Source organism: Colletotrichum siamense (assembly GCF_013390195.1).
Source record: "Colletotrichum siamense strain Cg363 chromosome Unknown KSG_Cg363_contig03, whole genome shotgun sequence".
Classification (NCBI taxonomy): Eukaryota; Fungi; Ascomycota; class Sordariomycetes; order Glomerellales; family Glomerellaceae; genus Colletotrichum; species Colletotrichum siamense.
The window spans coordinates 5,253,294-5,274,990 of NW_023501016.1; the positions used below are offsets into that span (position 1 = coordinate 5,253,294).

Below are 21,697 nucleotides of genomic sequence, written 5' to 3' on the forward strand. Positions count from 1 at the left end.
TGACCCGTGCCGCTGTCTACCTCGTACCTTTCCCTACCCTTGTCGGTTCAGACGCTGTCTGTCCCCCAGGGTCATGTTCCATTCTGATGTTCCATTCTTACGCTGCCCGGCGTCTCCATCTCGGCCTTGCGCGCGACTCTGCGTTACCATCTCCCCCAGGTCGGCACGCAGCCCATTGGCTCCGCCTGTCGACCTTTGTAGTTTTGTAGAGTGGTACGCTAGAAATCGAGAGAAACACACACAAAATAAGAGACGATGGTGGATATGGCTGGCTCTCACTTGATGGCGACGGACATGGGGTTGTTTCTTCCCTTTGAGCCTTGTCAAAGTGAAGGACGGAAGAAAAGGGAAGAAGACCTAAATTACCTTGGGCAGTACGTATCCTGCCCATGACGGACTAGCGCCTCTCCCGACTGACGCCCCGTTGCCCTCCTATTTCCCCATTTTGCCCTCGTCCTTCGTGTCCGCTTTTCACTTATTTTATTCTGTTCTCTGTTCTCTGTTCTCTGTGTGTCGCTGTGTGGTGTTTGGAGCGGTACGTACTCTGTACCGTCTTGCTCTCTGCTTCTCTCGCACTCTCTGGGCCTCCTTCCCTTTCTCTCCCGCTCTTCCCCGTACACTCAAAGCTGTCTGTCAATGTCTGTGTTGTATGAGCAGCAGGGCGAGGTACGAAGAGATATGATCAGTGTGTGCGTTGTGTGTGTGTGCGCTCGCGCGCAGTGTCTTCCGCATTCCTCGTCCGGTCCTGGTGCTCCTCCTCATAATTTTGGCTACATTACACATGCTGCTGGATGGCCCATTGCGAATGAATATCCGTACCCACGAGCCTTTGGCCTTACACCACTACCAGGTCGCACTCCCTCAGTTGCCCTCCTCCTCTGGCTCCCCTCTCGTCCCGGCACCCCCTCCACATTCAAGTCCGCAGGGCAGGGCAGCGCATCGCATCCGTACCTTGCCTTACAATTCTGTATGAGCGCCGCGCCTGAGGGTACATGACGGCGCTACTGCAAACCCAGGTACGTACTGCTTCCCTCCTCATCCTCCTTCCCATCCATCTGGGCGCCCATCTTGGCTCGCTCCCGTTTTGCCTCCACACCTTCCCTGCAAGCACAGCTCTATGGAAGTCCCCCCCCCCCCCCCCCCCCCCCCCCCCCCCCCCCCTGGCTCGCTCTCTCGCTGTCTCTCTGTCTTTCTGTGTGTGTTTTTGTCCCCCCAATTCGAATGCCTTGCGCTGTCCACCCGTCCACTGTGTCTCTCACTGACGGACCAGGGTTGTCGTTCCTTGTCACTGCCCCGGGGGACCTGGATGGGATTGGCACCTGCGCTGGATTCTCTAATGGGACTCCCGGCTCTCGCAATCAGAACTTGCTCTACGCTACTTTTTACAGAGGAGGTACCTCACCTCTCAATCAGTCAGTCCCCTCCACCAAGAGTACGGATACCTTACCTCGACCCGGCACGCGCTACGTAGTCCAAGTAAGGTACCTTGCCTCGCCTTGCCTTACACACACACATACCTACACACACACACACACCTCTCCTTGACTTGACTTGACCACCTGGTGCTGGCGCTGGCTTGGGCGTCTTTGGTGCCGGTACCTACCTTACCTATCCGTACCCTACCGGCGCTGGACTTGTTCGTTTCCCTTCGTTTCCACCCTCTCTCCTCTCCTGACCCTGACATCTTTTTTTTGCTCCTGGTGGTCTTTGCCCTTCTCCAAAATAAAGCTCTTGGCTATGCCTCCTTCCCGCTCCGTCCTACTCATAATTTCCCGGCCCCAACTACGGCTCCCACCCACATAAGACTTGACTGCCACCACGCACTCCCGTCCGTGTTCAGTCTGCCAGTCCAAGTCGCACCCACTGCACCTCGACTCATAAACCTCCACCACCACCACCACCACCACCACCACTGCCCAACGACTGGCCTTACACATACCTACATTGCTGGTCCAACTACATAACAACCACCCACAACCATTTTCCATTCTCAACTTGCACTCGCACACCCGCGCACCCGCACACGGCATACTGCTGCGCGAGAAGACAAATTCAAAATCAGAAGAGAAACTCATTGTGTGCAACAGACTGGGACTTTCCGACCCGAGGAATCTCCCCATTGACTCATCTGCAACTGCTGCTTCGCGTGTTGCGCCCGCGCGCACCCTCCCGAGCAACCATACTCTTGTTGCGCCGAACCACCTTCCACCCGATTCACGTTCGATTCTCTGCCGGACACGACCCTGCCCGACTTGGGATTGTATCTGGAACCTGCAACTCCAGCAACCAGCTGGCAAGGGACTTACGGAGAAGACTGTAGAGGGGGACCAGAAAAAAAAACGAACGAGCATCCGCTGCGGAAACATTGCATTGCGGCCTGCCAATGCTGTCGGTTCCCTCGACCCCAACTTGGACATACGCCCCATTCAGCGACCTGCATACCGCCTGCCACATCACTCGATCGTCTTTTTGCCGTGAGCTTCTGCAGTGCTGCTTTTAGGCCACTACAGCAAAAGACAAGAGACAGGAGCTCCGAGACGAAGGACGCACAACTGCGGCCACAATTGGCCCATCCTACACTGCCCGTCCGCCCTGCCACGCCTGCCTCGTCTCCTGCAGTGTCAGTACCCTGTACGACCTCCGTTGACGACCTTCCACGCCATACCTTACCACCCGCGTGGTCTCTCGTCACGTCTTAAGTGTGCCGCATCGCATCCCATCGCACAGCGCGCCGCCGACCCCAGCCCGGCGCTGCAGACGATCACCGCTCTCCCCACGCTTGCTGCTTCCCTCCTGAGCAATCCCAGCCTGCCAGATAGGCCCCGTGTGTGTGGAACGCCCACCTCTATATCTCAGGATCGACTTCTCCCACGCATTCCCCGCATTCTCTATCCCTCTACGGGCCGTTCCACACGACCACCTCTCCAAGGATGCCGTCTCCAACACTCACCATTTCCATATAAACGACAGATCGTCCGCCTTGGATCTCCCCCGGGACCTCTTCAAGCTCCTCAGTAGCAAACGCTACCCCCACGACCATCATGTCCTCTACTTCAACTCCTACACAACACATATCAGCGCCATCTCCCCTTTGCAAACCTACCATGACACCTCAGACTTCACAGCTCAGGCGCACACGCCCAAGCCGTGTACAGACAAATCTCCCCTCAACAACAACAGCAACAGCAACACAACCACAGTCTACCATACCAGCCTCAGCCATTAGCTCCTCCTCCGTGGCCTCAAGCTCACAACAAGGCTCACCCATCATGTCTCCAGAGACTGCCGTCATGACGAGCAACAGCTCCGTCCAGGCATCCCCTGAACACAGGGGACGAGAGCTTGTAGACGACCAGTTCTCTACAGGTTCTTTTCAACTACCAGAGTCGGTTCTGTCAAGGAAAACCAGTGACAACTCACTGGGCCAGACCCTGGTGGGCAGTCCAAGTGCCATGTCAGAGGCCGTGAGCAAGGGTAACAACATCATCCGCCGCCTCTCCAACCGAGCTACTGCCAGGTTCTCTCGGCGCAGGACGTCCTCAGCGGCGCCCAACAGCCGTGATGGCAGTGTCGGTCCTGGCATGCTCCGGCGCAGAAGCGACAGCAACAACACGGCCCCACCCGACCTTGCCACGTACAGCGACTCGGACGATGAATTCGTCGATGAGATGGACGATCTCCGGTCTCTGATCGGCGGCCTCGACGGGGCTCTCAGAGAATCCTCCTCAAATAGCACAACAGCCTCACTCGCTGGCTCCACCTCCCCTTCAAACACCACTGCCGGCCCTGTCATCCCATTCCAGCTGCTCAAGGGCACCTGGATCAGGAAGGTATCCAAGAAGAACTGGAAGAAGCGCTTCGTCCTCGTTTTCGATCAAGAAGCGGCCAAGATTTCATGGGACAAGAACAGGCCCCACAAGTGCCTATACATTGACGACATCAAGGAGATCAGGACCGGCTCCGACATTCGTCAGTACCGCATTGACTACGGCGTTCCGGAATCTGAGGAGAGCCGGTGGTTCTCCATCATGTACGCCGTGCCCGACAAGTCCAAGACCAAGATGATGCATCTTGTTGCCGACGACGACAGCACCTTTTACAACTGGGTCACCACACTTGAGGCCATTTCCAAGCACCGACAAGACATGATGGCCTCGCTTATGGCGTTTAATGACCGTGCGATCCGCGATTACTGGGTAACCGAGATGAACAAGCAGTGCCTCGGCGGCGAAAAGCACCCGAATCCTATTGAAGAAGGCGACATTGACTTTGACGGGGTTCAGCGGGTCTGCCGGAATCTCCACATCCATGCCTCGCCCAGTCAGCTGCGTGCCAAATTCCATGCGGCTGATGTCACCAACACGGGTCGTCTGAACTTTTACGAGTTCCAGACTTTTGTGGGTTACATGAAACGTCGTGACGACATTCGCCAGATCTACAACCAGATCGCGGCTTCTCCAGACCTTGGCCTTACCCTCAAGGAGTTTCTCGGCTTCCTGCGCGAAGTCCAGCGCGAGAACATCGATGGTGACCTTGCCGCCTGGGAAGCATTGTACGCCAAGTTTTCGCGCAAGTTCCGTACCAAAGATGCCGAAAAGCTTGACGCTTCCCTCGTCGATGGCCTCCGAATGGGCGACGCCGCCTTTGCCGCCTTCCTGACCTCCACCTACAATCTGCCCGTTTACAAGGAACCCAAGGAGTATACCCTGGACCGACCTTTGAACGAGTATTTTATCTCTAGCTCTCACAACACTTACCTGCTCGGCCGACAGGTTGCCGGTCTGTCTAGCGTCGAGGGTTACATCTCAGCCCTTGCCCGCGGCTGCCGCTGTGTCGAAGTTGACTGCTGGGACGGCGCCGATGGCCAGCCTACTGTCAACCATGGCAGAACTCTTACGACCTCGATCAGCTTCCAGGAAACCATGACGACCATCAACAAGTACGCCTTCGTTAAAACCCGCTACCCCCTTTGGATCTCCCTGGAGGTGCACTGCTCCCCGCCGCAGCAGGCCGAGATGGCCCGCATCATCAAGGAGACTTTCGGTTCCCGACTTGTCACCGAGCCCCTCGACGCCTCTTCCGACAGACTTCCGACCCCCGAGCAGCTCAAGGAGCGTGTCCTCATCAAGGTTAAGCGCCCTCAGCCAAAGGAGGAATCTAAGCCGGCGGAGATCACTGGTCGTCGACGAGGCAATAGCCTTACCTCGCCGTACCCGAAGCCTGTACAGCTCGACAACAGCGTCATCCCCTCGCAATCTCTTCCTCAGAGCCCGATCCTCAGCCCGAGCCACTCCACTCGACGATTGGTCAGCAAGAGCCGTGTTAACACCATTACCGAGGGTGAGGTCCAGGACGCGTTGAGCAGTAGCACCAGCGACAACGACAGCGCCGGCGAGCGTGTGCCTGCGAAGAGGTCTTCGAACAAGACGGTCAAGGTGCTTGGAGATTTGGGTGTCTACTGTGCAGGACTCAAGTTCGGTGGATTCGACACTGCTGATGCGAAGGCCTACAACCACATCTTCTCCTTCATGGAATCGAGTTTCTTCAGAAACAGCCGTCTCAAGGAGGACAGGGTAGCCATGGACCGACACAACATGCGCTACATGATGCGTGTCTACCCCGATCGCACCAGAATCACCTCGAACAACTTCAACCCGATCAGCTACTGGCGCAAGGGTGTGCAAATGGCGGCTCTCAACTGGCAGACATTCGACCTCGGCATGCAAATCAACCAGGCCATGTACGAAAGCGGCACCGACAGATCCGGATATGTGCTGAAGCCTACTGAGCTCCGAGAGATCAAGAGATTGCCTGAGGAATGGTCTGGCAAGCGAGAGCGCAAGGAGGTGACTTTCAGCATCGACGTGATCTCGGCGCAGCAACTCATGCGACCCAACGGCATGCCGGCCAACAAGCCCGTTGACCCGTACGTCGAGGTTGAAGTATTCCACCCCAACGACAAGAGGGACAAGATGGAGGTGGACCCCACCATGGCGTCGGTCTCGGATTCGCCTCTCAAGTACAGAACCCAGATCATTCAGGAGAACGGCTTCAACCCCATCTTTGACGGCAAGTTCACGTTCAAGGTCACGACCAAGTTTCCCGAGCTCATCTTCGTACGTCTGTCGGTCAAGCTCTCCCACAACGGCGAGAGCTACAATGATCGGCCTCCAATTGCGACGCACACCGCCAAGCTCAGTGGCCTTAAGCGTGGCTACCGCACCTTGCCGCTGTTTGATCATAATGGCGAGCAGTACCTCTTCTCCACACTATTCACCCGTGTCAGCGTCGACTCTGTCCAGACGGTTCTCTTTGAGAACCCCGAAGACAACGCGGACAACACTAGCACTAACAGCAAGCCGCGAGGCATCGGACGCGTCTCCAATATCTTTGGGACTCGCTCCAACAACATCAGCCCCAAGTCCAGCATGGACAAATCGAGCTACGACGGCTCCTTGGGCTAATCGCCCACTCTGATTGGGCCAAATGCGTTCCTCTCTGTACCATGCTACAACCCTCCGACTTTCACTTCTTGGCATAAATTCGTTTCCTTTTCTACCAAGTTTTGTATCAGTATCGACAGAGATTTAACGACAACATCCCCGGGCTCGCAGCCCCGGGACGAAATGACACGGCCGAAACCAAAAAAGACAGAATTCCCACAGCGCGCGCCAGTTTTTTGGATCTAATGTGCGATCAATACCCCTTTTGGCATTCGACTGCGGCGTACAACTGGCATGGATGAGAACTTCCTGGTGTAGTCTACGACTATTTTTCTTTCGCTCACCCGCTTTCCTTGAAGGATGCGAGGTTTTTTAGGGATACCAACGGGCATTTCAATTTCCTTTGTATGGGATAATCATTGCACTGGGACGGCGAATATGGGCATGTGTGTCACCCCGAGAGCCTAGGAGCCGGGTAGTTGACTTTGAATGGGAACGGACAGCAGCATATACCACATGTCGAGGACGGGAAGGAGCATAGAACTGGGATCAATCCGACATGAGATGAAAGCAAGAGTCGAGAAAAGACCATAGGCAAAAAAAAGTTTTCTTTTTGTTTCTCAAGATGAATGGTATCACAGTACACACAATTGGGGGGGAACAGAAGTGTCATTCGCTCATCTCTACACAGGCATGGATTTCTTGATGGCGTTGGACATGAACCGGTAGTAGCATGGGCAATCGGCGGCAATTGCATGTGTTGGAGAATAAGCATTGCGGGAGGGCCTTGATGTCCGCAAGCCGGGGGGAGCATGGCAGGATCTAGCATTGACGTGAAGCATGATCATCTGTGTGTGGAATGGCATGGGCCGGGCGGGGAATTCTCTCTTGTTCTTTGGGTAATGGGTGGACGGACGAACCCAGAGAACCATGTGAGGGAGAAAAGAGAGACCTCATTCATGTTTTGGCGTGGCCCGGCCGGGATGGCCAGGTCTACGAGGAACCGGCGTTTTGACTTTATGAGCATATTTTGTTGCTATCTTGACGAAGCTTATGAGACACTCAATAAGGAAGGCAAGCTGTGCTGCAACCCGTGGGCAAACAAACATTTGCCGGACGGGGGCGGGGCAGGTTTGTCCTTTGTTTATTTCATTATGACAATGATGATGTATTTATCTGCTGTTCATGGGGAGATTGTGATGCCGTTGTGAGGTGTTTGGCTTTTGGGGGGATGGGGCCTCGGTGGGAAATGGGGGGATCCATCCTCGCTTACGGCCGCTGTGGCATGGGAATGCTGTGATTAGATGAGGGGAAGAGGTCTGTCTCTTCTCCTCGGTAGCGGCCTTTTCTTTCCCATCCCGTCATTTTCGGGGTGGGCAAAGTCTGTTTAATTATGGCTACGGGTTGTCTGTCGTTCGTCAGGACAGCTTGTTTTAAGGCAAGTTAGGTACTTTTGCTTCTCTTTTTTGAGGTTGGCGGTGTGTTTTAGTGTGCTTGGTTATGGGAAGTTTAGGCAGGATGGAGAGTAGAAATTGGCCGTGGGGGGGGGGGGGGTGGGGGGGGAAGGAACAGCGTGTTATGGCGTCTCAAACATTGCATTTTCATGAGGGAGAGGGGGCAAGTTGACTTTGGGGGTTTGTCAAGGTTTGGTCTTGACATTACGGGGGGGCCAAGCAGCTAGGCAGACGTCGAGTTTCTCTGTGTGTGTTGGTATCTTTTCGCGAATGTGTTGAAGTTTGGGGGCTTTGTTCCGTTTGCGAATACGTGTACGCTCTCTGCTCTCCCTTTTCCTCCCCCTTTCCAGGCCTTCCAGGCCGTCTGCCAAGCACGGATCGATCGAGATCAGACAATTTTTTTTTTTTTTTTTGAAAGGTGATTTGATGCGTGGGGTCGGGGGAACGGGGGGCACTTCTACCATGCTGTATCATCGTCTTTCCCACATTTAAGGTTTTGGGGGCGGTTTTTTTTGCTTAGGGGGCCCGCGTCTTGAACCACGCCCACGCTCTGTGTATGTGAACACCCACGAAGCCACACTCGGCAAAGGCTACGCATACATTTATTGCTGCGAGCAGTGATTACTCCAGATGTGCACCCTGCGATCATTTTACCAGCCTCAACATGTGGCTTAGTGGGGGTGTCTAGGAAGCAGGGGGAGGGGGTAGATGTGGTGCAAGACATCCCCCTCTTCTGGCGAAGAGCGAAGTGGTGCCATGGCGGGCTGGGCTGGGGCTGGGCCGTGCTTCACATTTCGAGCTTTCTCAATTCAATATCGCCGAGGAAGCTATCTTGTCTTGGGAGGTTTCGTACACAACAAGGTATAGGAAACAACGCAAAAGTCTTGGAGTTGAGTGACGAGCAAGCATGCCCATCCCATTTGGGCGTTGTAAGTATGCCTCGCTGTGGGCTGTGCTTCGGCCTGGCTTAAAGGATTTCTATAGGAATGAGGTGGAAATTTTTCCTCCGGAGAGGACTTTGGGAGCGGACCTGCTGTTTTCCCAGAGCTGGGGGTCGCTTCTTTTAATCTCCGCGTTGGGACCGGGGGTTGAAGACGACGATTGTCTCACATTTCGATGAGGTTCCTCCAGCTTGATAGAGCGTCATCTCTAGGCGGACAAGGGTTCTAGAGGAAGCATGGGTCGAGATATTCAGTCGGGCCGTTGTCAGGTGATTGGGGGCGATTGGAAGTTCGCGATTGAAGAGGGGAAGGAAAAGCACGGGACTTGCGGCAGAGGTACACGGATTGAACGTTGCGTTCATGATGGTGACTGTGGGCGAAGGGCATTGGTCAATTGGCGGCCGGATTTGACGTAACGAGGTACTGGGGACCAGCCGCCAATCCCGTTTTTGCCGTGGCATCCGGAGGCAGCTCCGGGAGAAAGGAGCGCAGTGAGCGAATGCAGAGCCCGGATGCGAGGAGAGGCAGAATTGAGAACTGGTCTTTCACTGGATGAAAGATAACGGATGGATGGATGGATGCGAGGCGCGGTGCGGTGCGGTGCGGTGCGGGGGGTTGATCAATTGCGGGAGGGCCAGAACGAGAGCTGGGCGCGGGCATGTCTCTGCTGAACGGTTGCTTGGCATGGATTTTGGCTTGTGCGGAGAAGGATGTGCCGGATGCAATGTCACGTCAACGTCGCAGAAGTATCTGAACTGCGGGATACTTCTTTTCTGTCAGTGGTGTACCACATGACCAGTTTTGAGGGAATTTGGTAACGGGCCAGGCTGGTGAGGCAAACTACCATGGCCTGTTTTGACAAACGCAGTCTGGGATGAGAATGCGAGGAGGGGAATTTGTACAAGCATGTAGACGGTGGAATGCACAAAAGCGACGGGCGACCCGGAGGGCGGAATTGGACAGGGTAGGGATGTTGACGGGCAGGGCAGATCATCGCGATTCCTTCTTGACCGCCCATGCATGGAACGTTCGTTTTGTGTTCTTCGGAAGGGGGGCGTCGTTCTTTTTGCTTGGCTCCTTCGCCCCTGGCGGCTGGCAGAAGGGTCCAAGTGAGCAGCCAGAAATGAGAACAAACAAGGTTGACGTGTAAAATTTTGATTGTAGAGTTTGGAGCTAAGGGGAGAACTGCTCCGGGAGGAATTGCGGGTGGTGTACGGCGTGCCGCGGAAAGGTGTCGTGAGGACGGCAAGTCTCTCTCTATTTCGGAAGCTTGGAGATTAATCAAGAAACCTGAAGACGAGGGGGAGGAAAAGGGGGTGTAAACCAAGCTGGAATGGGGACTGTAAGGAATCGACCGGGGGAATTAAGTTTTCCAAGGTTGTCGGTGTTCTTCTGCCTTGGTAGTATTTCGTCGGGCTTTTTTTGCTCTCATACTACGCAGTACACTGAGGAAAGGGGAGGCGACGGTCTAGATCGCGATCCATGAGATAATTTTGAGCAAAGGGACACGCGTGTCTTTAATGAAGTGACATTTGACAGAGTCGCATCCGGCTCATATCCCCGGGTTTCTTTGCCAGGGGATGACTCAACATCATTGAGGCGAGAAACTTCACAAGTGATGAGATTAAATTAGATGATACACTGTTGGTTCGCGATACATGGACAACATAAAATCAAAAATAACGACGGCAATGAGGGGGAGCAGTGCAGCACACAGAATGTTCTCCAATTCCTCAAAGTGGAGATTTGGGGTGGAAGGTGCCGAGGCCGACAGGGTTTAGTCGTTGCGTTGGAGAGTGTGGAGAAGGGGGGGCGTGCGTGCGGGGAAGAAACAAGACGCGAGCTGCGAGCCAGGGGGGTGTGGGTGTGCGCGGTCGAAGCATGCGGTGTGGTGCTAAAAGGCATGGAGATGCACCGTTTTGGGTTGGATTAAAGACGGGTTTTACGGGTTCCAGGAAAGGGGGTGGTATACTCGAGGTTTCGATATTGGAGGGGAACGAATTGATGCGCGCCAGAACGATGGAATAATACACAAGAAACCCTAGACTACGTTTGGTGCGCGCGTGTGTTGCCTTCAATTCCAATGTCGCCCCGTTCCTCATCTCAGTTACATGCACAGGCTACGTCCGTCCCTAATCTGTAAACGTCCATGTCAACACCACTGGGACTCGCCGGGACTTGCGCCTGACCGCCCGGGCCCTCCGGCAAACCCGTCCGGTCCCCTAGGCGAGCACGGGGCTTGGGTTCTCCCGAATCGCCCGGATGGTCTCCCTCATCCGCGGGTTAGCGTCAAAGCTAGCCTCGATGAGGTCGACCACCTCGTCCGCGGAAAAGTACAGGCTGAGCTCGCTGTCGCACCAGAGATACTTAACCTCGTTGAGGTTGGACTGGAGGACTTCGCTGAGGTACTTGAGCCGGAGCCACGTGGCGGCGTACTGCGCCGTCGTCGGGATCTCGTCCTTGCCGGACCCCGACGAGGCTGCCGTCCGCGACGGGAGGAAGAGGTCGTCCAGCTCCGTGATCTTGGCAATGAGCTGCGCGATCCTGTAAGCATCGTCCTGGCCGATGGAAGACGACTCCATCACGTCGCTGATAATCTTTGATGAGATGGCATCTGCGAGGGACCCCACCGCCTGGTACCACACGGAGCGCGAGAGAATCGATTCCCATGTCACTGCCAGGGATCTGACCCGCGCTACTGCTGAGTCCACGCAGCTGTCTAGTTCATCCTGTTGCATCAGACTTTGATCGCCTGTGCGTCCGCGTTAGCCCCGCATTTGGTACTACTGCGCGAACGGGTAATCATCAGCCCAGCCTAATGTTGCTTACCTCCTAACAGATCTCGAAGGACCGTTTTCTGCACCCCGAGGTCATTAGTGTATGCGCGCGTCGCAAAGTTTTGCAGGCTCTTGATGTCGTTGTCTATGCGCAACATGTTTTGTGCACGTGTCGTCAGGTCTGCACGCGACTTCCACGCTGACGCCAGCTCGCTTAGCTTTTCGGACAAGTAAATGGCATCGTTGTAAAGGAACCTGTCTCTTAATTAGACTGAAAAGGATTGTTGGCGAGGCCGAGACTTACATGTTTCCGCCGATATCAAGTGCGTAGTAGTGTGGTGAAACGGCTCTGAACATGGCCAGTGCAAATGTTGGTAAGCTGAACAGGCCCGGTGCCGCGGCTGCCACAGGACTGTTCTCGTATCTAGGGCCATTAGTTTGATGTCTCGATAGGTAAAATGCAGTACTCACTCTGGCCGAGTAAGAGCCGCACCGTCCTCTAATATGGCGAGGATGAGCTCCAGTACTGGCTCTGGCATGGACGATATGTGATAGATCTCCTTCAGCACCATTTCCCTGCTCTCGTCTCCTGCTGGAGTTGCCATTTTTTCCTTCTTTGCGGGCGATTTCCTGGGCTGTGATTTAGGCTCAGGCTCTTGCGCCGGTTCTGTCGCGTCTTCGTCTCCCCAGCCCCAGGCATCGGCTGCGTCGTCCTCGTCCGCGACTGCTGGTTCCAGACTTGGCTGGGCTGGTTCCTCCTCCTTCTTATCTGCACCTTGGTCTTCATCGTCCCAACCCCAGGCGTCTGCTCCGTCGTCCTCTTCTTGGCTTTGCTGGGTTGTGTCCTTTTCATCGGCAGGCTCGTCATCGACCCCCCACGCAGCACCCCAGTCATCGTCTGTTGCAGCCCCGGCGGCTGCGTTGTTTGCTGTCAACTCCTTGCCCTCTGAGCGAGACACCATCTGCTTTTCCACCTTCTCGACTTGCTTGGGTGCGCCCAGACCTAAGACGTATTAGCAAGTGAGGTGAATTTGGCAATCGTGTTACAAACCATTCGAGAGCTGGTTGCGGACAGAGTCAAGTGCGGTTTCTCTACACTTGGCGAGCCAAATTGATGGTGCGCTTCCAACCCACTCCTTAAGCTCTGTAAAGCCTGTGAACCCGTTTTCTTCGAGAACCTCGCAGAAACCTCGCGCAGATTGGATCACGGCTTGGAACCGGTCGATGTCCTTTAGTGTCGCAGGAACCGCACCGTCCAGCCAGACCTTGATCAGTCTCGGAACCAGGTCGCTCATCATGATCGGGCTGAAGAACATTAGGAGGTCGGGGGTCAATCTAGCTGCCAGGAACTCGACCAGCTTGCGAAGGTCTGTAAATAGCTCGTCTATTGTCCGGCCGGCCTCGCCGTTCAACTCCACTACATTCTGCGAAGCTATTAGAGGGGCCAGATACCGGACTCCAGTGAGTGCATACCTCGCTTGCACGAATCGAAGGAAGAGAAGAAGCTTCAGCATCCATTCTTGGCGACACAATAGCCTGGTCAACTTCGTGCCATAGCTTGGACATTCTGTCTTCGACCTCCTTGTAGGCCTGAAGCCCGATGATGGCTTCTGAAAGGGTCATTTGCTCCCCTGGTGCTGTTAGAAGCAGACTTATTGTACGTGTTCGTGGCAGGCCTACCTTCTAGCTTTCCGTAGATGGAGAGGGACCCTGCTTGTAAATCCGTATGGACAAGAGATGCCCAAACATGGTCAAAGACATCATGAACATTGGATTTGAGCTCGAACGCGCGCAGATCAAGAAGCCTCATGACTCTGCAAGTCTTCTTGTTGACAGGAACGGCATCCAACTCGGTCCACGACTCTGTTGCCTGTTAGCATTATCCATATCTGCGTCGATGCAAGACTCCCGTACTTTCCAACCACCGCAGCGAGTCGATGATGCGCCGCTCGTTCATGGCCTGCTCAACCTCCCCCAAAAGCTCATTGACATGCTGGATACCCCTGAGCGCATCGTGGAGCTGTTCCGTATACATCACCTCTCTTTGCAGAAAATGTATGTGTTCTTCGGCATCTTGAATGGCCTTTCCTGAGACCTGTGGAGCCTCTGATTGTCGCACAATATCATCGGCCAGCCTCTTAGATCGCAGGATGTCTTCTTGTAGCGACTTTGCGTTGCTCACCCACGAGCTAACGTCCCCTTTTGTTTCCTCGTTTATCGTATGGATCTCGGTCTAAACACACATCAGCGGGCCGTCGCTCAAGTCCGCTGCAGGGCCCTAAGATACCTCCAATTCCCCCTTGGCCTTCTCCAGCGCATCGATCGCCGGTGACAGATCGGAAGACGAAAGCGAAAGGGACGACACCTGCTCGTCTGGGAAGCTTCCCTCGAGAGCAAAAGAAACAATGGCGTCCCCAAGCTGCGCAGATACCTGCGCCTCGGTCGCGCTCGCCATTTCTGCGATCCGGGGTTGGGCGCGAACTGTGGCAATAGCTTCGTGGAGCTCGATCGTCGCGGGGCTGGGTCAGGTCGGTGTGATGGCGCTCGAGGTCGAGTAGTAAATGGTGATCGGGTGCGTGCAAGAAAGTAGTGTGTCGGTAATTCTTGAGACTCTCGAGATTTCTACGCTTAGCGAGCGTTCATATCTGTTAATGAGCAAGAGGGCATTGCATCGTCGCAATGAACCATGGGCAGTTTTGGCACCGATGGCATAGCTGTCCCGAATACCACCTTGAACAACCCACGTCACAATCCGTGTCGGAACGGTACGTATTGAGTGATCTTCTCCGAAGTTCAGCCGAGCGGCCCGCTGGCGATAAGATACGATAAGATAGAGAAGGGCAGCAAGAGGCCAATCGGAGCCTGACTTTCCGCCAAACGTGCTACGGTAGGGAAAAAAAAAAAAAAAAAAAAAAAAAGAAGGCAGCTAGGGAAGATAAACTCCACCGTTCCCCTGCCCTGGCCGATGGAGGGGCAACTAGGTCAGTGCTCTCATTGTATCGACCTCTTCGGTAACCCGACATCTCTATTGTTCCCGTGCCCCGCGACGACACATTGAACCTGGAAGTTGTGGGAACTTGGAAACGGAGAACTCAACAGAAGTCAAGCAAATTCGTGGGTCGCGATTGCAGGACTCAAGCCATCGACATCCGGCACATCCACGGCTTGTCGTTTATTTCTACCTCACTTCGCAACTTTTGTGGCGGGCGGTTGAGGTAACCGCTACTTCGTGCTATCACGGGCCGGCCAGTGTCTTTGGAAAAACCCCATTGGTGTATTCTTTCACTGTCCATCAGGCTGGCAAAGCGGTTATCTGTAAGGTAAGCAGCTGCATTTTCTACTCGTCTTACCTCCTCTGTCTTCTAGGCATCAATTTTACCATGGAGAGCCCGATTGGCCCCTCTTCTGTGTCACTCATCCCCCACCTTCCCGGTCTTGGTTATGTCGCGATGGCATCTGGAAGAAGGCTGCACAGAGTCTTGCTCTTCAATCAGCATGCTCCTTTGATCTAAATCGAAATTCCTAAAGCACCTTGCGTTTATTATCGTTGCCAGAATGTCGAGCTTCAAAGCTGGCCAAGCGGCTATTGCTATTGCCGTTGCTGTAATAGTTGCTTATTTCTACAACGCATGCCACGAACCAGATTACAGCTTGCCAAGCTTTTGGACAACGTATGTTGTTTTGCGAGTTGAACTCAGTCTCGCACACAGATTTCGTACCCCTGAAACCTACATTCAACCCACGTCCAACACTGTGTTACAAACCTCTGCATCCGTCCGTTCATCATCTCGCTGCACGCAACGGCCCATTTGGCGGCCGGTCGTATCCCTGTGCGATTGGAAAACCCTTTCTAGCTGTCTTCTCATTTGTTTGACAGTCGTCACAATATTTTGCTTGTTGTCTGTTTTGACTCCTCGCGTATTGAAAGCGCTTGCCTATGACTACCTTACCTTACCTTACCGATGACACCCCCGGCTCATTGATTACCTTCCTCTTTCACCCACTTCCCCGCCCTTATAATATGGACTTTTGTCTTCTCTAGAAATCTCGCCTACCTCAAGAGATTGCTAGGCATACTTACTTACATCCGGACAGAAGTTATTACTCTAAGCTAGCAACAAACTCAAATATCATGTCGCCCGCAGCAAAGCCGCAGCCGCGGTTTCGCAAGATCCAGAGCTTCAAGACCGACTATGCTCCTTGTACGATCAGCCAGTATGTATCGGAACGAAGTGGAATGCAGGTCATTGTGGCCGATCGCAAGGGTCCCAAGACCAACGGCTACTTCACTCTCGCAACCGAAATCCTCGATGACTCCGGCGCTCCCCACACCCTCGAGCATCTGATCTTCATGGGCTCCAAAAACTACCGCTACAAGGGCCTTCTCGACAAGTTGGCGTCGCGAGCCTACTCTGGGACCAACGCCTGGACCGCAACAGATCACACAGCCTACACTCTCGAGAGCGCTGGCTGGGAAGGTTTCTCTCAGATTCTTCCCGTCTACCTCGAGCACGTCGTCCTGCCCATTCTCACTGACGAGGCATGTGTGACTGAGGTGCATCACATTGACGGAGAGGGCAACGATGCCGGTGTCGTGTACTCGGAGATGCAGGCGGTCCAGTTTAAGAGCGCAGAGATCATGGATCTCAAGGCCCGCCGACTCCTGTACCCTGAGAACGTTGGCTTTCGTTACGAGACCGGTGGGATGACTGATGCGCTGCGTGTCCTGACGAACGACCGCATTCGCTCGTTCCATCGCGAGATGTACCAGCCCAAGAACCTCTGCGTCGTTATCATCGGCGAGGCAGACCACGACAATCTGTTGCAAATTCTGGATGAGTTCGAGGAGAGCATCAAGGACGATTTGCCGCCCCTGGACGCGCCGTTCAAGAGGTAAGATGACGATCAGGCGGCTAGAACCCTGCCATGCTGACGTGTGTTTTCAGACCGTGGATCGACTCTGCACAGCCTCCAGCTCTGGAGAAGTCCATTATTACGACGGCCGAATTCCCTGAAGAAGACGAGTCGGTTGGCGAAATTACTGTGGCCTTCTTTGGCCCCAACTGCAACGACGTTATAGCGACGTCGGCACTTAATGTCCTGCTGACCTATCTCTGTGGCTCGTCTGTCTCTATCCTCGAGAATGTTATCGTCGAAAAAGAAGAACTCGCTAGCTCAGTTACATACTGGTGGGATGCGAGACCGAACTCTGTCATCTGGTTCCAGCCGACTGGTGTCGAGACCGAGAAGCTCGAGTTTGTCGAGAAGAGACTGATCGACCTTCTCAAGGAGGTTGCTGACAAGCCTCTTGATATGGAGTACTTGACCTCATGCATTCACCGCGAGCGCCTTCAGGTCAAGTTCCAGGCTGAAGAATCAGAGAGCTTCTACTCCACCAACATCATCACGGACTACCTTTTCGGCAAGCGTGACGGCTCAACCCTCAAGGAGCTGGAGTCTTTGTCAGAGTACGATGTTCTTGAGAAGTGGACGGACGAGCAGTGGAGGGATTTCCTCCGCAAGTGGATCTCCGATGCCCCTCACGTTTCCATCCTTGGCAAGCCGTCCCACGAGCTTGCGAAGAAGCAGAAGGCTGAGGAGGAGGCGAGACTTGCTGAGAGAAAGGAGAAGCTCGGCCCTGAGGGCTTGGCCAAGCTCAAGGAGCGTCTCGAGGCTGCCAAGGCCAAGAACGATGAGCCTATTCCTGCTGCTGTCGTCGACCAATGGCCTGTTCCCGGCACTGAATCCATCCATTTTATCGAGTCCGACACGGCGAGAGCCGGAAAGGCGAAGAGCCTAGGACTGCCCAACAATGCCGCGCAGAAGGTCATCGATGGCTCCAAGCAAGGTCAAGACCCCCTCTTCATCCAGTTCGAGAGCGTCCCGACCAACTTTGTTCACTTGACGATTTATTTGGGCACGTCCCAGGTGCCTCTTGAGCTGAAGCCCCTGCTGCCCATCTTCAACGACAACTTCTTCAACACGCCCATCATGCGCGACGGAGAGAAGGTCGGTTTCGAGCAGGTGGTCATGGAGCTGGAACAGGATACCATCAGCTATGGCCTTCGCTCCACCAGAGACTACGGTGACCCAGACGGCGTCATGATCCAATTCCAGATCGAGCGCGAGAAGTACTCCACGGTCATCAACTGGGTTCGTACTATGATGTTCGACAGCGTCTTCGATATTCAGCGCCTTAAGGCTGGCGTCCAGAAGCACCTTGCCGACATTCCCGAGATGAAGCGCGACGGTAGGTCCATGGCCTCCGAGGTAGACGTGTCCATCCACCAGAAGAAGGAATCCTACTCGGTTGCCAAGCGCGCGCTCGTCCGCGCCGTCTATCTCCGCCGCCTCAAGAAGCTCATCGCCTCGGACCCGGAGAAGGTCCTCTCCTGGTTCGAGCAGCTCCGCAAGTCCCTCTTCACCTTCAACAACGTGCGCGTTCTCGTCACCGCCGACGTATCGCGTCTGCCCGAACCCATCGCCGCGTGGGACATCCTCAGCAACAACCTCAAGGGCTCCAACGACCTCATCCCCATCATCAAGCCCCACACCCTCCTCACCCCCGACGGCCAGGAGCCAGGCAAGGTTGGCGCCGTCATTGTTCCCATGACCACCGCCGACAGCTCCTTCGGCGTCAGCACGGCCAAGGGCATCACCTCCTTCGAGGACCCGCGCCTCCCCGCCATCATGGTCGCCATCGGCTACCTCGAGTCCGCCGAGGGCCCCCTCTGGAACTCCGTCCGCGGCCAGGGCCTGGCGTACGGCTCGTACTTTGGCCGCGAGCTCGACGCCGGCACGATTCAGTACAAGGTCTACCGCTCCCCGGACGCGAGCAAGGCCTTCGCCGCCTCGCGCGAGACGATCCGCAAGATCGCCGACGGCGAGACGCCCATCGACCGCCACCTCAAGGAGGGCGCCATCAGCCAGGTCGTCGTGCAGTTCGCCGACGAGCAGTCCACCATGGCCTCGGCGGCCGCGCAGAATTTCATGCTCGGCGTCGTGCGCAACCTGCCGCTCGACTGGCACAAGAAGATCATGCGGGACGTCCGCGACGTCACAAACGACCAGATCAAGGCCGTGCTCAATGAGCTCATCATGCCGCTTTTCGAGCCCAAGACCAGCAACGTCGTCATCACCTGCGCGCCGATTCTTGAAGAGGTATGTTCTTTCCCGGATTGAAGTCGAGATGACAATAACGCTAACATGTTTCTTGCAGAACATCGACAAGGCCTTCAAGGAAATGGGATACAAGACCCAGGTGAAGCCCCTGGCCGACTTCCACGACGACTACGGATTCCAGGGCGACGATGACGAAGACGACGAAGATGACGAGGATGATGATGAGGAGGATGGTAGCGAGGGTGACTATAGCGACTCTGAGTCTGAGTGATCTGGCCAAAGAGGTAGACTAGAGAGAGATCAGGAATGATAGATGTAGTTTACACAGCCTTCATAAACATCACTTTCCCGAATCGCAGCAAACAAAGCACTCATGCTCTACTCTTCGGTAAGATTCAAGTGAACTAATAAGACATGTCTTGTAATTCGTGACGGCAATGCTACCGAACATTATCATTCCCGTCCCTCATCGGATATGATGCCCCGTGAAGGCGAAAAGAATCTGACAGTGAAGAAAAAAAAGTCGAACACTCCCCAACACCAATGGTAAACAAATGTCGATATACATCTCTGAGATGCTCCATCCGTCGAGTTTCCGAGGTTTGGCCCTCCCCCGCCTTTGCAATAAAAAAAATCGTACATGGATGCGTATACACTCTAGCGACGCCGCAGTCATGCCCCTCCCATTGAGCCGTTGCAAACCCGCCGATGAGAATATGCGTTGGATATCACTTTCTAACCCGCCATCATCATTTTTTGTCACATACCTCCCGGTTTCTTTCCTGTGTCGCATTTCTAATCTAGTCCACGGTGTCGTCGTTAGACGGCGATGTCCTGAAGGATGGGGAGGTGGGGCTGCTCTTCCGCAGCAGTCCGCTTGCGCCGCTCCTCCCCCATCCGCCGTTGGTAACGAGGTTCATGGCACGGTGCTCCGCCGCCGCCGCGTCATCCATATCGACGTCGCTGTCCGTCAGCTCCTCCTCGAGCGCCGTACCGCGCGGACTAAGCTTGCGCATCGGCATAGATTCTTGGAAGCCATCGGCGTACAGGTTGGGATCACGGCCAAGAACCCGGTCGGCCTTGGACGGCATCTTACGCGCGTCGTTGCGGCTACCGTTCGCGGGCGGCGGGGGTGATGGCGGGGTGGTGAGGTAGTGGCGGCCGGCACCGTCGGGTTTCGTGGGTGCGGGACGCATGAAAGACGGCGGCGGCTCGTCAGTACCCCAGCCGGCGTTGATCTCGCGGGCGCGCTGCTCCTCACGTTCCCTGGCCAGGTTCTCACGCGCGGCAATCCATTTAGGACTGGGCTCCCATGACCAGCCATCACCGGTGGTGTTGCAGACGGGGACGAACCAAAAGAGCGGCTTAGGTCCGAAAAGATGCAAGAGATTGCGTTTTGCCCCCAAGTCGAAGGCGTTAGGGAGTTTCTCAGAGTCTTGCTCGTCAAGGTACTCTTCGTAACGCTTCTTGGCGCGATCGCGTTCCATCTCTTCGTAGGATTGGTGTACTGGCCTCGAAGCCCCAGGGTGTCCACGGAACTCTTCGCCTTCTTCGGGTCGCGTAATGCCTGGCAGTGCGTTGGCGTGGATGTCGAGCAGTTGCTGGCCGTAAGCTGGAAGGGGGACGCCCTCGCCATTGTGCTGGGCGACGAACTGGTTTTGCATCTGCTTCTTCAGCGGGGACAGGTAGCGAGTCTTCTCCAGACATTCGATAGTGGTCTGTCCGCGACTCGCCAGCATGATATGCCAGCCTGTGAACGCGCCGACGACAATGCCGATGATTCCGGCCATGACGCTGAGGATCACGTAGTTGATGGGCATCAACGTCTCCACGTACGTCGTGTTGTTGATGACCTCCATGTACACCCAGCTTCCCGAGACGAAGAAGCTGTAGAAGCAGAACAATGTCGTGTAGATGAGGAACAACAGGAAGGCCTTGTGGTTCTTCAGGCCGATACACGTCGCCAGCCAAGGGCAATGATGATCCATCTTTAAGACGCATCGACGGCAGGTGGAGCAGTGATGGGCGCGGTCCGGTTTCCTCGCCTGGCACTTCTTGCAGAATCGGATCTCGCCATTAGCCTTGACGGTGAAGGACGTGGCCGGTGGAGGGGCCTCGGTCGGTAGGGTGCTGTAGCCATTGTCGTTTGTCGTGCTTCCGGGGTTCGTAAAGACGGCGGTCGTGTAGGACCAGTTGAGCAGGCCATAGAGGAGGACGGCGAGGGTAGAGGAACCTGTGCCTGTGAAGAGGAGGAGAGCGTCAGTTCTCGTCACGAAGGGAACGGGCGGGAATGGCACGCGACCGACGTCACGGTATAGACTTACCTAGCCAAGTGGCTTTAGAGGGCGCGGACCCGATGGTGACATCCACCCATACGGCCCATGTGGTCAAGCTGTAGACGAAGAATAAGGGGATGTAGGTCGCGAAGGTGCAGCAGCAGCGCTCGACCTTTCGCGCCCAGCGTCGAGACATGTTTTCGGGCGACGGTTGTGGAGGGTCAAGATCCATCCAATTCACTCGGAGAGAGACTAAAAGGGAAGAAATATCATGGCGGTCGGGGGCGGCAGGGGAGGGATTCGAGAAAGGGCAAATGCCTGGCAGGTCGTGGGCGAGAAGGGGCGGCCCGTAGGTAGTGGTGCGCTGCTTCAGACCGGCCTGCTTGCTGGTTGGATACGAATAATCAGGGGAAGTTTAGGCCAGCACCACCACGAAGCAGGGTGCCGGGACTCAGAGTGGAGACTCAACGCCAGCACGAAGGGTGCGCTCGCGCAGCACGGCACGCAGCACGCTGCAGTCAAAGGCCCCGCAAGCCGCTGCCCCGTTACATTTGGGCCTTGCCTTACGCAGGGAGCTGAGGCTGAGCTAAGCTGACCTTTACCGCCTCCGGGTGGATTCGTGGCGGTGTCTGTGTCCTATCCAGTCTGCCAACCTTAGCCCGGGTTCCCGTCTGTTGCGAGTGT

The 21,697-nt window shown here is 55.2% G+C and overlaps 4 protein-coding genes across 4 annotated transcripts; 2 read left to right on the forward strand and 2 right to left on the reverse strand.

The window, feature by feature from the left end:
• Positions 1-3,269: 3,269 nt before the first annotated feature.
• CGCS363_v005371 (1-phosphatidylinositol 4,5-bisphosphate phosphodiesterase 1) lies at positions 3,270-6,464 on the forward strand (the record flags this gene model as incomplete). The annotated part of the gene is made up of 1 exon (XM_036637220.1): positions 3,270-6,464. The coding sequence occupies one exon, from the start codon at positions 3,270-3,272 to the stop codon at positions 6,462-6,464; it is 3,195 nt and encodes a 1,064-aa protein (XP_036497978.1).
• Positions 6,465-11,060: 4,596 nt separating this feature from the next.
• CGCS363_v005372 (Centromere/kinetochore protein zw10-like protein) lies at positions 11,061-14,070 on the reverse strand (the record flags this gene model as incomplete). The annotated part of the gene is made up of 9 exons (XM_036637221.1): positions 11,061-11,590; positions 11,668-11,870; positions 11,920-12,039; positions 12,087-12,618; positions 12,667-13,039; positions 13,089-13,246; positions 13,296-13,478; positions 13,530-13,848; positions 13,903-14,070. The coding sequence occupies 9 exons, from the start codon at positions 14,068-14,070 to the stop codon at positions 11,061-11,063; spliced, it is 2,586 nt and encodes an 861-aa protein (XP_036498111.1).
• Positions 14,071-15,747: 1,677 nt separating this feature from the next.
• On the forward strand, positions 15,748-19,008 carry CGCS363_v005373 (Uncharacterized protein; the record flags this gene model as incomplete). The annotated part of the gene is made up of 3 exons (XM_036637222.1): positions 15,748-16,508; positions 16,562-18,776; positions 18,835-19,008. 3 exons carry the CDS (start codon positions 15,748-15,750, stop codon positions 19,006-19,008), a joined length of 3,150 nt encoding a protein of 1,049 aa, XP_036497977.1.
• Positions 19,009-19,537: 529 nt separating this feature from the next.
• PFA3 (Palmitoyltransferase PFA3) lies at positions 19,538-21,209 on the reverse strand (the record flags this gene model as incomplete). The annotated part of the gene is made up of 2 exons (XM_036637223.1): positions 19,538-20,976; positions 21,062-21,209. 2 exons carry the CDS (start codon positions 21,207-21,209, stop codon positions 19,538-19,540), a joined length of 1,587 nt encoding a protein of 528 aa, XP_036497982.1.
• Positions 21,210-21,697: the final 488 nt, after the last annotated feature.